This window comes from Pygoscelis adeliae, unplaced genomic scaffold (genome assembly GCF_000699105.1).
Source record: "Pygoscelis adeliae isolate BGI_AS28 unplaced genomic scaffold, ASM69910v1 Scaffold120, whole genome shotgun sequence".
In the NCBI taxonomy this organism is placed as follows: domain Eukaryota; kingdom Metazoa; phylum Chordata; class Aves; order Sphenisciformes; family Spheniscidae; genus Pygoscelis; species Pygoscelis adeliae.
In genome coordinates, this window is record NW_008824032.1 from 4,261,678 (window position 1) to 4,274,156 (window position 12,479).

General features: G+C 46.5%; 1 protein-coding gene across 1 annotated transcript in view; it reads left to right on the forward strand.

Moving 5' to 3' along the window:
• Window positions 1–1,201: 1,201 nt before the first annotated feature.
• The window catches only part of LOC103922292 (fatty acid amide hydrolase-like), a 15,376-nt gene continuing 4,098 nt past the window's right edge, over window positions 1,202–12,479 (forward strand). The window contains exons 1-13 of the mRNA XM_009330400.1: window positions 1,202–1,210; window positions 1,543–1,580; window positions 2,811–2,951; window positions 4,543–4,605; window positions 5,785–5,905; window positions 6,333–6,425; window positions 7,478–7,638; window positions 8,746–8,831; window positions 9,034–9,117; window positions 10,349–10,411; window positions 10,553–10,630; window positions 10,723–10,811; window positions 11,544–11,580. Of these exons, the coding sequence (XP_009328675.1) occupies window positions 1,202–1,210; window positions 1,543–1,580; window positions 2,811–2,951; window positions 4,543–4,605; window positions 5,785–5,905; window positions 6,333–6,425; window positions 7,478–7,638; window positions 8,746–8,831; window positions 9,034–9,117; window positions 10,349–10,411; window positions 10,553–10,630; window positions 10,723–10,811; window positions 11,544–11,580 (1,063 nt within the window). The remainder of the gene's footprint in view (window positions 1,211–1,542; window positions 1,581–2,810; window positions 2,952–4,542; window positions 4,606–5,784; window positions 5,906–6,332; window positions 6,426–7,477; window positions 7,639–8,745; window positions 8,832–9,033; window positions 9,118–10,348; window positions 10,412–10,552; window positions 10,631–10,722; window positions 10,812–11,543; window positions 11,581–12,479) is intronic.

Consider the following 12,479-nt stretch of genomic DNA (forward strand, 5'->3'; position numbering starts at 1 on the left):
AAAACCCGAGGTTGCTGGGGGAAACCGGTCAAGACTGCCGGGGATTTCGGAGGGAGGGGGTCTCGGTGGGAAGGTAAAACCCGCGTTTCTTGGGAAATTGTAGGGAGGTTGTGGCTCTCTGCGTGGTTTTGGGTTCACCGTGTCCCCCAGGTGGGATGCCGTGGGGAGAGAGAGAGCTGGCCTCTGGGGTGAGGGTGTCGTGAGCGTCTTCAGGCGTGGAGCGCCCGAAGCCGACATCAAACTCGGAATACAGCCACCGCCAGCTTTCCTCGGACGTGAAGGGGTTCGGGTCTTTCAGCCCTCTGAGTGGGGTTTTCAGGAAGGTGTTGAAGGCGGCTGTCCCCCCAGCGCTCTTCCTCGGGTGGGCTTTGGTGTGCCTTTGAGCCTGTGGGTTGATTCCTGCCAAGGCCGTTGTGGAGGAGGCATGACCGCTGTATGGCAGGGTGCTGGGGGGAGAAAAGCCTGCGTCCCCTTGGCAGTGAGTGCCTTGCGGCAGCATCGACCCAAAAGCAGGTGGATTTTGTTGCTGCTGGGCATTTCCTTTTGAGCCAGTGTCAAGGTTAGGCACGAAAGTCTCATTTCAGCAGCGTGACCTGTTACAGAGCTTGGCAGCTGGTTGGGCCTGGAGTGAAAGCTAGTGATGGGCTGTGTTTATTCATGAGAATACCTTGCAAGTGCCTTTCTTCCAGGATATAACGACCAGAATACGTTTTTATTCTTTGCTTTGTGGCCGCTTCTGGTGCGTGACCCTGGGCTTGTTTCCTTTCCTGACATCCCCCTTGGAGGGGGGACTCGAGATTCTCAATCTCCTACAAAATTGTGCTGTTTTAGATTAGATGTAGATTAGGAGCAATGCATTTTCAAAAAGAGACTGTAATTCTTGTGTACTGTGTGAGGCAAAAATCGCTTCATGGATCTAGGAGAATGAGCCTTGCTTAATGGGTTTTTGAAGTCCATTGTTGAGCTATGAAGGCAGGCTAGAACAAGGCTGGTCTCTTTGGGACAGCTGGTACTGCTACACTGGGAACCAAGGTATTCAAAGAGTGTTTTCAGCTGTCTGCTACTGTGGAGTCTCTAAATTTCTCATGCCCAGTTGACTCGGTTTACTGCAGGAGCTGGTTGAGTGACAGGAAAGATCCTAACAGTGGGATAAAATAATAATAAGCTCTACCTTACCCAATGTTTGCATAATCTGCGGAACATGAAGAAAGTAACAGATGGGAGCTATATAGATGCCTCTTAACAGTGTTGCAGCCTGCAGCTGCAGGCTTTCTGGGCCGAGTCAGGGAAGGACAAAGGCAGGAGAGCCAGAAGAATACGCTCTTTATATATACATGAGAGGTGGGGGGAAAGCATTTCGGGCCAATTTTGTGGCCTGAAATACGAGTATTTGTGCTACTTTTTTACTACATAGGATTGCATGCTCTCTAGGGTGCTCCGAGACTGCAGCAATTGTGAGGACATTCAGCATTTCTTGTCTAGTGAGGAAGGTATTCAGGTCAAAGTTACTGCAAACCAATGTTTCTGCTTACTTTCTTCTAGGCTTTTGGACAGATTTGCTTACTGCCATTCTTAATAAGGTAAGTGTGGGGAGTTTTCTCCCCCTCCAAGTTTCTTGTTTGTTTTGGGTTTTGTTTTGTTTTTTTAAAGGTGCTTGCATTGCACACCACTTACAGGTTATCTGCGAGGGAAGCTGCGTAACTTGATTGGAGAGTGAGCAAGGTTATGTCACAGATGTTGTTTACTAGATTATTTTTTTTAACTACTCTGGTTTGAGTGGGTCTCTATCAGAAGAAATTAACCTTTTTTCACACTCAGGCAGGTGCATAGAAACCGAATTTGCCAGCTTGCCTCTTTGCCTTTCTGTTCTTTTGCTAAAGAGCAGTCTTTCTTTCAAAGCTTGTGGATGTGCGAATCTGCTGTGTTTATTACCAGTAGTGGTAAAAGAACAGTAGTAGTGGAGAAATGAGGCCAGACATGTTCTTTTTAATGATATTACACTATTTTAGGTCAGTCTTTTCTCCTTCTTTCTCACATTTTTGTTTAGAAACTGTACTTTCAAGTGTACATTGCACTAAGAGCCACTCAGGTTAGGCGGTGTCGGGAACCTCAAGCTCACACTTGGCTCACATAGTTCGCCCGTCATTTGATGGGTCATCTGTGCAGATCCCAGGACACTGACAAATGTATTACATGCAATTGGTGCCCTTGAATTTTCACTTGGGGCATTGGCTTTTTGAGTGAATCAAACCCAGACAAGCGTCATTGCTGTTATACAGCAGATCATTCTTTGACATCTATGACAGGGTCTTGATTTCCTTGCTTCATTATGTGTTCCAAGCCCTGGGCTTGTGCTGCAGTCGCTGTTGTATTTGGTTGCGAATGAGCTGTGTTGAAGCAGGTCATGGAAAAGTCTGAAGAGGTGCTTGTTTTAACAGGATTAGTGCCTGAATGTATGGCTTACACTACTTTCTCCTTTTCTTTTCCTCTCCATTCCTGTCTTTTGGTCTGTGGGTGATATATGTAATTAAAGTGAATTGAAAACTTTCACCTGTTCTTTCCCAGCTTGGGTTTACGGAGGCTGGCTGGCCTTTTGTCAAGACGTAGGAGGCTTTGTTAAGCAAGCAGAGTAGATTCGGTGCTGCCTTTAGGAAAGGTGTGAGAGAGATTATCTTGTAACTGTTGCAACTCCCTGCTGTGAGAGCAGACTGCTAGGACAAAATGTTCTTGGGTAAGGTTCCCTCTGCACAATCTGAAAAATTAGTCATGGTAGAGCTTGCAAACTCTAGCAGTGACTCTCTCTCCTTCAGGCTGAACAACTTCTCGCTCATGCGTTCGCTTGACATTCACGAAGATCCCACGTTTATCCCAGAGGTTGCTGCGGAGGTTACGGAAGACAAGTCTGAGGCTAAAAGCACTTCAGATATTATTGAGCAGCTGATAGATGCAAGGTCAGTATGTGATGTGTAAGAGTGGAATGGAAGAACACATGTGTTGGCACTGTTACATTAGTGGGAAGCTGTCATTGTCAGTAATTTGGATTAAAATCTTTTTCCACACCCGACTACTTTACAAAACAAATTGTGCTGTCAGTCATCTTTCCTTTTGTAACTTATAAATCACCAGTAGTTACAGGCAATGTGAAGTTCCTACAAGCTTCAGGGAGTCTGCTTACCGGGGAGAGACCAAATTCTGCCCTTGCCAGGGCTGTGGTTGCACTGTTAAGGCAGATACACTTAGTGGTTGGCTAGTCAGCACATAGATCCCTTTGAGTGAGTTTGCAGGTGAGCTGTTTCTTGCCTGCAAGGAATCTCAAAGAGAACAACACGGGGGTTGCTTGGAGGAGAGAAGGAACACAGGGTATAAAGAAAACGATCCTCAAGAAATTAGTCTTTGTTAGTTAGGTTGCTTGGTTAAAAGCATGTTCAGCTTCTTGATTGCAGCCTGTACTTGATTAAATCCCACTAGATTCCAGGCAAAATGTTACTTGGGCTTGCTTGTCTCGCTGAGGTCTGATGCTGAGGTGGGAGCAGCTGGGCTGCTACGAATGCTCTCCCCATCTGGTTTTGTTCTTAGTTGTGGGCCTATCCAGTAGTTACTGAAGATGTCTATGAGCTGCACTTCATCAGTGTCTCGGAGAGTGGGTTCTCTGTATGTATCTCTGCTTTTAGCAAGACTAAGCTTGCTCCCTGCTTGAGTTCGTAAGGTAGAGCAAGGAAAAACTTTCAGCTCCTTCACTTTAGAGGAAGGGATGTATTTCCTGCAGGCATTGGTCAGGGTGAATGCAGCCTTCTGGTTCTAGTGTCCCCAGTTCCACCACTGATACATTGAGTATTACAGGGCAGGTTACTGGAGCCTTGCCTCTTCCCTGCATAGCACATTACGGAGCCATACACTGTCCTATTCCAAGATATGGCTTCTGGTTTTGGTGATGATACGGTGACATCACAGGAGTAGTAATTGTAGCTAGCTCTTCAGATGATCTTACGTTCATCCTGTTGTGATGAGAAATGGTCTGTTTCTTATGTGCTAGAGCCATCGATTTAGTTTTTAAGCAGTTTGCTGATGTGAATCTTTGTGTGTGCTGCATAATGTCTCTTCCCCCTCCCGCACCACACACTGTATGTGCTGCTGGCTCTCTGGATCAAACTTGGGACACAGAACCTAGGAGTAGATTTACCAGTGTATTCTAGCTATTCTGTAATGCTCCAGTGGTGAGTAGCAAATGTAAACCTGGAATAAATTTTGAACAGTTTAGTGACTGCTGTATTGCAGTAGAAATATGAAGCAACTAGAACATGTCAGCAAGACTGACCCCTTATTTCTGTGGCACCCTTAGTGTGCCTGGTGTCTTGCATGTGTGCAAGGAGTCTGAGACAGTGTGAGCTGAAATGTGTAGGCTAGTGGTCCAAATGGTGACCAGCAGGTTTACTGGAAGTGAGTGATGCCCAACCTGCATTGGACTGTGATACTGAAGTCTGCAGGTCTAAACAGAGGTGGCTTTGGCAGTTCACAGTTGCCCCTTTATTTCTTTCTTTGCAGGTCTGATTCTGCTAGCCATGGGTTTAGCTTCAAAGGGATCAAAGACTACCTGGACTGCTACCGGTAGGTGAAATTGTGGTTGGGGAACAACCTGTCTTGCATGTTTCCCTGCTGTGGGCTGCTACTGTTCCACAAGCTCTCAGGCATTTCTTTGTTAGGATTGTCCTTTAGGTACCATTGTTTAGCATCACCCTTCGGAATCCTTTCCCTCTACTAGAATAACGAAGGAAAACCAAATGGGGGAGCTGGCACAACTTTTACAAGCCCTGCAAGCATGTTTAAATGCTGTTTTCCTTGGCTTATTGTCAGTCTTCTCTGGGAGAGATTTCTACATACCTTGTTTGCCCAAACATGTGAGTGAGAAGCAGAGGAAGGTTAATCTGGATGATGCAAGTTGTACATACTGTGGGTCTCTGAAGTATCCCTTGGTTCCTCAGCTGCTTGTGCTCCTGTGAGCAGTTTGGTGGCTTTCACCAAGTAAATGTGTCTAGCTCAGGAACAACTGGAAGCACGTCCCTGACACTGAGGTTCTGCAAGCTGTTGACTGCTTGGTAACTCCTGGTTGCCTGTGGGACATGTGCCAGATGTGGAGTGCTCAGATAAATCCTCTTGCACTCCTGGCACATGTTCCTCAAGGGCCACCTCTGCCAGTAGGCTGTGACCTTGGAGCAAAAGGCTGACACTGCAGTCTGGGGTTATAGGTGCATCCTGACTGTGAGGCTTTTGCGTCAGCCAGAGATAGATGTGTTTGTTGTGTAATGTAGCCTTTTGCCAAGAGGGAGGGAAGGCCTGTTTGTTAAAAGTGGATTATTATTACTGCTGGGAGCCCCTTCTCTGTAACGGGGGAGAGAGCGAGCGCCTGTATAAAGGGGGCTGGCCTCTTAGTTCATGATACCGGGAGTTTCATAGCCTCAGACTTTTAGGAGCTTGAGGACTCTCTAAAGTTGGCAGCTGTCCTTCCCTGTTTGTCTGGTTGTTCAGGAATTTCTGTGTAACTCTCCTAGCTCCTGCCCCTACTCTAAGGGTTGGGGGTGTGCTGTGTAGGCAAATTCTCCCCTTAAGGAAGGGAGTCTCCTGTCTTGATGGTGTCAACTGTGTTGAAATCATCACCACACACAGATTCTTACCTAGTTCTTGCTTACAGCTGTGACAGCTGCCATCTTGCTACATGAGAGACAAACCCTGTGTGTGGGTGTGGTGTTGGGGTCTTGTAACAGGGTCCCAACTTTTCCTGTCCTGTAGGAGTGGGAAGCTGACGCCATCTCAGGTAGCAAAGAACATCATTGCCATGCTGGAGGACAGCGACAAATCCACGCCCCCACTCAGAGCGATAGTGCAATGGGACCAGGAGCAAATAATGCTGGTAATGTCTGCCTCTGGTAGGAAAGGGGCCTCTGCCACCCCAAGAGCTGTAGCATCCATTAGAAGGGGTAGAGGTTCTTCTGCTGATATATTGCATAGAAAAATATGTACATTTTTCCTCCCTCCTTGTGTAGAGGACTACAAACAAGTTTGCTTTCCTTCCTGCAAAGGGAGGTAGCATTAAAGCAATCTGTTTCCTGCTGGATGACTATGTTTAAAACAGGACTTCTGTGCTTATGTGGCATCCGTTAGCATAGATGCTTCCAAGTGGTAGTTTCCCATCAGCATATGGTGGAAGAAGAAAGAAACTTTTATAGTTTAGCTTAGTAGAAGCTTGAGAAAGCCATTTTTGGTATCTGTTCTGATACTGGTAATGACCTTCAGCTCGACTAAATATATATAGCATATACTTTTTTTTCTTTGTGCAGATGGCCAAGGCCTCCACTGCTCGTTACAGGAATAAATGTACCCTGTCTTATCTGGATGGCATCCCAGTGTGTCTGAAAGAAGAGTTCAAAGTGGTGAGTTTCCTTGTCTAGCTGTCAGCTCATGCTGCAGGTGGTCAACCTGGACAACTCACTGCGACAATGTTTTAAGGCCAACTCCTCAGCAGAAGCCTGAGAATATGTTTGTAATAAGGGGTAGTGTGTGGGTTTGTAATGAGTAGGATTAACGAGTTTTGCCAGGTGAAGACAGATCTTGGGTAGAGCAGACGTGTTCCATATCTTGTACCGATCTCTCTAATCCATGGGGACTAGAGGGTGGGAGTGGGAAACAGTTCCTCTTATGATGAAATGAGAATGTATAAGAGCATCTGTAGCGGTGGGTGTAACTGTCTGTATTTCTCAGGCACTGACTGCTCCACTGGCAAAGCATCCCTCTCTCCTTACCTTAAAGGATATACTTGTGTGAGAAATATGCAAGTTACTTTGAAAATTCCCACTCACAAGGAGTTTTGCCTGTGGCCTAACAACAGTTACCATTAAATACTCCTGGCAGTGCCATCAAGCTGTTGTAGGCTCTGCAGAGACCTACCCATAGGGTGCGAGTCCTGTTTATGTACAGATTCTTCCATTGCTGCATCAAAGTGAAGAGTACTTAGCATACCCTGGAAATGAGTCCATCTGGGATTTTGGCATCCATCTAATCTTGGTGCCTTGCTTCAAAGCACTGCAGATATGAAACGCTGCAGCTCTGTCCATAGGAAAATGGAAAATAGAGCTCCTGTGTGCTGTGGGGCCAAGGTGACTGTTCTGCAGCCTCTGGGCATAGCGATTACATTGCTGCAGGGAGGCAGACTTTTTGACCATCTACATGTTTCTGCTTTTCCGTATCATGCTATTAAAAGGACTCCTCTGCATGGGAGAAGGACCAAATATTGAAGGGTTGAGTGTCTCTCCTAACAGAAACAATCACAGGACAAGCTGAAGAGTGAAGCTTGCTAGGCCTTACCTCTGTGGGTCCTAATGTCTGCGATCTGTTGTGCAGTTGAAGTGTGCACGTGAAGCATGCACATGTGCCTGCCTACCTTGCCAGGGTTTTAGGATGAATAATAAGGTGTCTTCTCGCTAAGGTACCTTACCATCACCGAGTGGGAACAGTGTATCTTGGGACAGAGCCCGAAACAGAAGATGCTACTGTGGCCAAGAAGCTGCGAGAGGCTGGGGCTATTATTATTGGGGTCTCAAACATGCATGAACTAGGGACTGGAACAACTGGATGCAACCCTAATAGGTAAAAATCCCTTTCCCCTCTCTTCCCCCGGGTCTAGAAAGACCTAAAAGTCTGTCCAGAACTGACAGGGAAGGGTACAAAAATAGGGCAAGCATGTGAGAATAAAACTGATGGAAGCACCCTGTGCAGGGAGAACCCTGGGGGTATGAAAACCCAGCATTGTAGATTTGAGGATCGGAGTAGCTGTGGAAGCCTGAAGGCTCCTGAAACCAAAGGAAGGAGAGGATCCAAGTGGTGTCTGCTGAGTAAGGAACTTGGTTTGCCAGGCCTTACAGGCCTGGAGGTGTGAATGTTTACAGGATGAGTGGTAGAAAAAAGTGGTGACAGAAAACAATAGTAATCCAATTCTCAGTCACAATAATGGCTAAAGGCCCAGAACAGTGAGAAAAGGTACAGTCATCTCAGGGGAACATAGTGTTTTTATTTCCTAGCTAAAACAGATTCACTGGAATTTGCTTTACTGTTGTGAATTCTCCAGCTATAGCCAAGCTGAGAACTGCTATTCCAGAGCAGTGGTCCTCACAGCCTTGATAAACCATGTGCAGAGCCACACTTCATGCATGTGCAGCTGGATGGAACTGGGGCTCCCCCTCAACTGCCACGACGTGCCAGGGCATTTCCTCACTGTGTGAGGTTGGCTGGATACCCCACCGTCTGGCAGGTCTCTTTGGTGTCTGGGGACTGTGGTCAGACTGGAGACTTTGGGAGCTGCTGCTCTGGGATAAAGGGCAGAGCTGAGGATGCTGACTTGCTTGTCTGTAAGGATTGCTGGCCACCAGCTGCTCCACCTTTTAGAACTGCATAATGCACTGTGGCGTGCAGTAATGGCACAGTGCTGTCGCAGACAGAAGAGTTGGAGCAGCATCCTTTCTCTTGCTTTGAATCTCTCTTTTGGATAGGTTGCTTATAGTTACAAGAGATTGGACTTTGAGGCAGAAGTCTTTTTTGCATCTTGTTTTCTAGGGGCATAGCACTATCTGGGATGAAATGGTGTCTCTCTACTAAAAGATCGTAATCCCTGAACTGTGTTTCTGGATCTTTTCCTGCCCAGTAGTAGTACATGCGGTCCTTCCTAGGAAAAGATTCAACGCTATTTGTCTGCCTCAGGTACCACAAGATCCCTAGGAATCCCTACGAGCCTAACCACTTCACAGGTGGGAGCTCCAGTGGGTCAGCAGCAGCTGTAGCAGCAGGTAGGTCATCCTAAATGGAGCTCAGGGGTGGTAGGAGGAAGGTCCTGAGCCAAAGTGCCTCAGGCATTTAGCGAGTTTAGAAGCTGGAGGGAACTCCTAGCTGAACAGAGAGCTCTGTGTGCTGTCTTGGCTACAGCTGCTGGTAGGACAGGGCAACACGATGTCTCTCTGATCGCAGGCCAATGTGTGGGTTTTTTTGTAGGTCTCTGCCCGGTGGCTATTGGCACAGATGGAGGCGGCTCTGTGAGGATTCCTGCTTCATTCTGTGGTGTGGTGGGACTGAAAGGTAGAGCCCTTTAATCATGGAGGGAGTGTGTGTCTTTTTTGCTGTACCGGATAAAATGCCACAAACAAGTCAGGCACAGTCCATTAATTCTTGTCAAGCAAAACTCCACCAGGGAAACTCTGGAGTATAACACTGAGTCATGTGGGTTGGACCGGCAGAGTGGAAGTATTCTCAGTACTGGCTATTGAATAGATGTTCAAAAAGCCTAACTTATTTGAGCCAAATGCTGAACAAAACATGCTTGCTGCTTTTCTTTCTACCCACTCGTCCCTCTTCAATCTTCCTTCTCTGCTGGGAGGTGTTCCCAATGTAGTTGGGTATCCGTAGTGAGCTGGTGAAAAGCATCTTTGCCCACGATGGTTTGCCATCACCCCAATTATATGGAGAGGCTGATGCTGCTCAGATTTGTATCTGGTAAGTTAAACCTGGTAATAGGCTTGTATGAAACCAGGATGTAGCCATTCCCTCTTACCTCAGTGTTACAAGAAGTAGCAATGCAGTTTTTGCAGTAAGAATTAATGTAATCGAGGGGAATGTGCAGAGGACATAAGACACGCACAGGGCAGTGTCTACAGCATGGAAGGTGGCGAGCCAGGATTGTCCCTTGGAAGAGATGCTGGCTTTTTGGAATGGCTTATCATTCCGAAGGGTCTCGGCTGCTTCATCTGAGACTAGATACTCAGCCGTTACTCTGTTTTTCCATCCTTCACATGTGATCAACTTGATTAATCTTGATTCATCTGAGGAAGATAATGATGACGATCACAAAAATGTAACTGGTCAGAAAGGCGATACGAGCACTCGCAGAAGACAACTGGTGTTAGGCATGAAGTCTCACTGGTGAAGTGGGTGACATCTCCCAGGGGGTGGTATCTCCTGCTGTTGATAATCCTGCTCCTGCCTCTCCGTCCTCCATACCATAGATGCTGCTTCTGCATATTTAAATGCATGTATTTCACAATGTCCCTGCCCATATTTCCCCTCAAATAAATAATTTCTTATGGGGGAAAACAGTTTCACTATTTGTTGAACGCATCTGTGTCACTGATGAGACAGATCGTGGTCAGCAGAACAGGGTGTTGAAAGATGAGTGACTGGGCTCTGAAACGGCAGACATACAAGTGACTGGCAGGGGTGTGTTGCTTACCGACTGGGTGCACTAGAATCATCTGGGTCAGATCTTACCAGCGACTGCTGGTATCTAGCTAACTGCCTATTTCTTATTCTCTAGGTACGTTTGGGCGCATCAGTTCTCATGGCAGCTTGCCACTCTCCTACTCCACAGTCAGCGTAGGTAAGAGGACTTGTGCTCCACTTCAGGGACCTTGCTGTCTGGTGTTCTCACAGGGGAGGCAATCTGTGCCTACAAAAGACCTTGGGAGGAAGGTACTATTTACCCCTTGTCACGTTTTTGTAACTGATCTCTCTTTTACAGGCCCTATCTGTACCTCAGTGGCAGATGCAGCCATTGTTTACAGTATCCTTGCTGAGCCGGATCCGCTCTATCCATATGGTAGGTGAGCCCTCTCCCTCCCTGAGCCCAGGTGCTCTGCCTTCCTAGAGGCATCCTAGATAAAAGGAGGAACTCTTGTTTGTTCCCTGCAGGACTAAAACAACCCAAAGCAACCCTATCTGACATGTGTGCTCCTGACCTGAAAGGCTTAAAACTGGGAGTGGACTGGACATTTTTTAAGGTGCCTGTTCTCTCTCTTTCTTTCTGCTGCTTTACAGAATGAGATTTTGAAGGAATTCAGTGCATTCACTGTTCTCTTGCCTGTCATCATTACAGCTGCTCGTATTTAGTCCTATAATTGGAAGAGAATATAGCCTGGGTGAAAACATAGACAGGGATAGATTTTTTCCTAAGGCAGCCTTTCGAGTAAAAGTCTGTTGGAGGCATGAGGAAAGGTAACAACTGTACAGTTGATGGCAGTATGCTTCTTCATACTGCTGTTTCTATTGGAAGCAATGCTTCTGAACTGATTACAAAAGGCAGTTAGTTTAAAATCAAATGAGGAAAATTAGTGTATCCATTTGGTGACAATGCTGTAGCTGCTGAGTGGTATTTCATCATTCCAACGTAGAAACTGGGTTTGCAAGCTAGTACCGTTTGGCAATTGTAATGCAACCCCACAAATGTACTCAGGATTTCTTCCCTGAATGAAAACAAGGACTCTTTCTGACTCTGCTGCAGTGCAGAGGAGGAATACCCTCTCCTCTGGAAAAGGCAACCTTTCCTTTTCCATAGGGGTATGACCGGCAAGCTGTTTTCTTGGAGCAGGTGGCCTAAGGCAGTCCTGGAGAGCTGTCCATTAGGGATGGGAACAAGGAAAGCTCCATGAGGACCGAAGTCCTGGTCAGTGTGCTCACCAAGGAGAGGAGGGCAGTGACTAAAGTCTACTTAGTTCTTTCCTCTTTTTCTCTAGGCATGTGATGCTGAAGTCCTGTCCATCTGTGAGAAAGGTAAAGAGGAAAAGTCTGTAAGTCGCTTATTCTGCCTAATGTCATGGTATCACTTGGTGCTCCTCTTATATGTGCATTAAAAAGATCTCGCCTAAAGTCCTTAAAGGCAGATGCTTAAAGAGGTCTGGCTGGACAAACAGCAGTAGCTTTGTATTAGGGAAGCCCTCCTGATTGCTGAGGGTTAAAAAGCTCGGCAGCTGTAGGCTTGTCAGGTTACAATGGAAGAATGCAGTCCAGTGTGCTAAGCCTCTGTCTGTATAAAGACAGATCTGTGCTCAGTAATACTTACTCTGCAAGCTTTAACGGTAAAAGACTTTTAAGGGAGGGACTTGTTTCACAACATAATGTTCAGTAGGAAAGACAGGGCGAGGTATTTGTGATGTATCCAGTCCTCTGGTATTTCCCTGAAATCAGCCAAATAGTGCCTTTAGGGTGGCTTTGTCAGATTTTAGACTAAACAAAATTGACCCTGGTGAGTACTTGGTGGGGTGGGGGAGAAAGGCTTTACAATGCTTGGTATAGTAGTTGGCCTCCTATGCATTGGGGCTGAGATAGTTCACAGTATTCAGGCTTTGTTTGCCTGGATTTTCTTCAGCCTCCTTATCTCCACAGACACTCACACTTCTACATGTGTAGAGTTTTCTTAGGAGAGATGCACTGTAAGCCGGTGAAATAGGCAAGTGTCCTGGTTTCGGCAGGGATAGAGTTAATTTTCTTCCTAGTAGCTGGTACAGTGCTGTGTTTTGGATTTAGTATGAGAATAATGTTGATAACACACCGATGTTTTAGTTGTTGCTAAGCAGTGCTTACACTAGTCAAGGACTTTTCGGCTTCCCATGCTCTACCGACTGAGAAGGCTGGAAGGGCACAAGAAGCTGGGAGGGGGCACAGCCAGGACA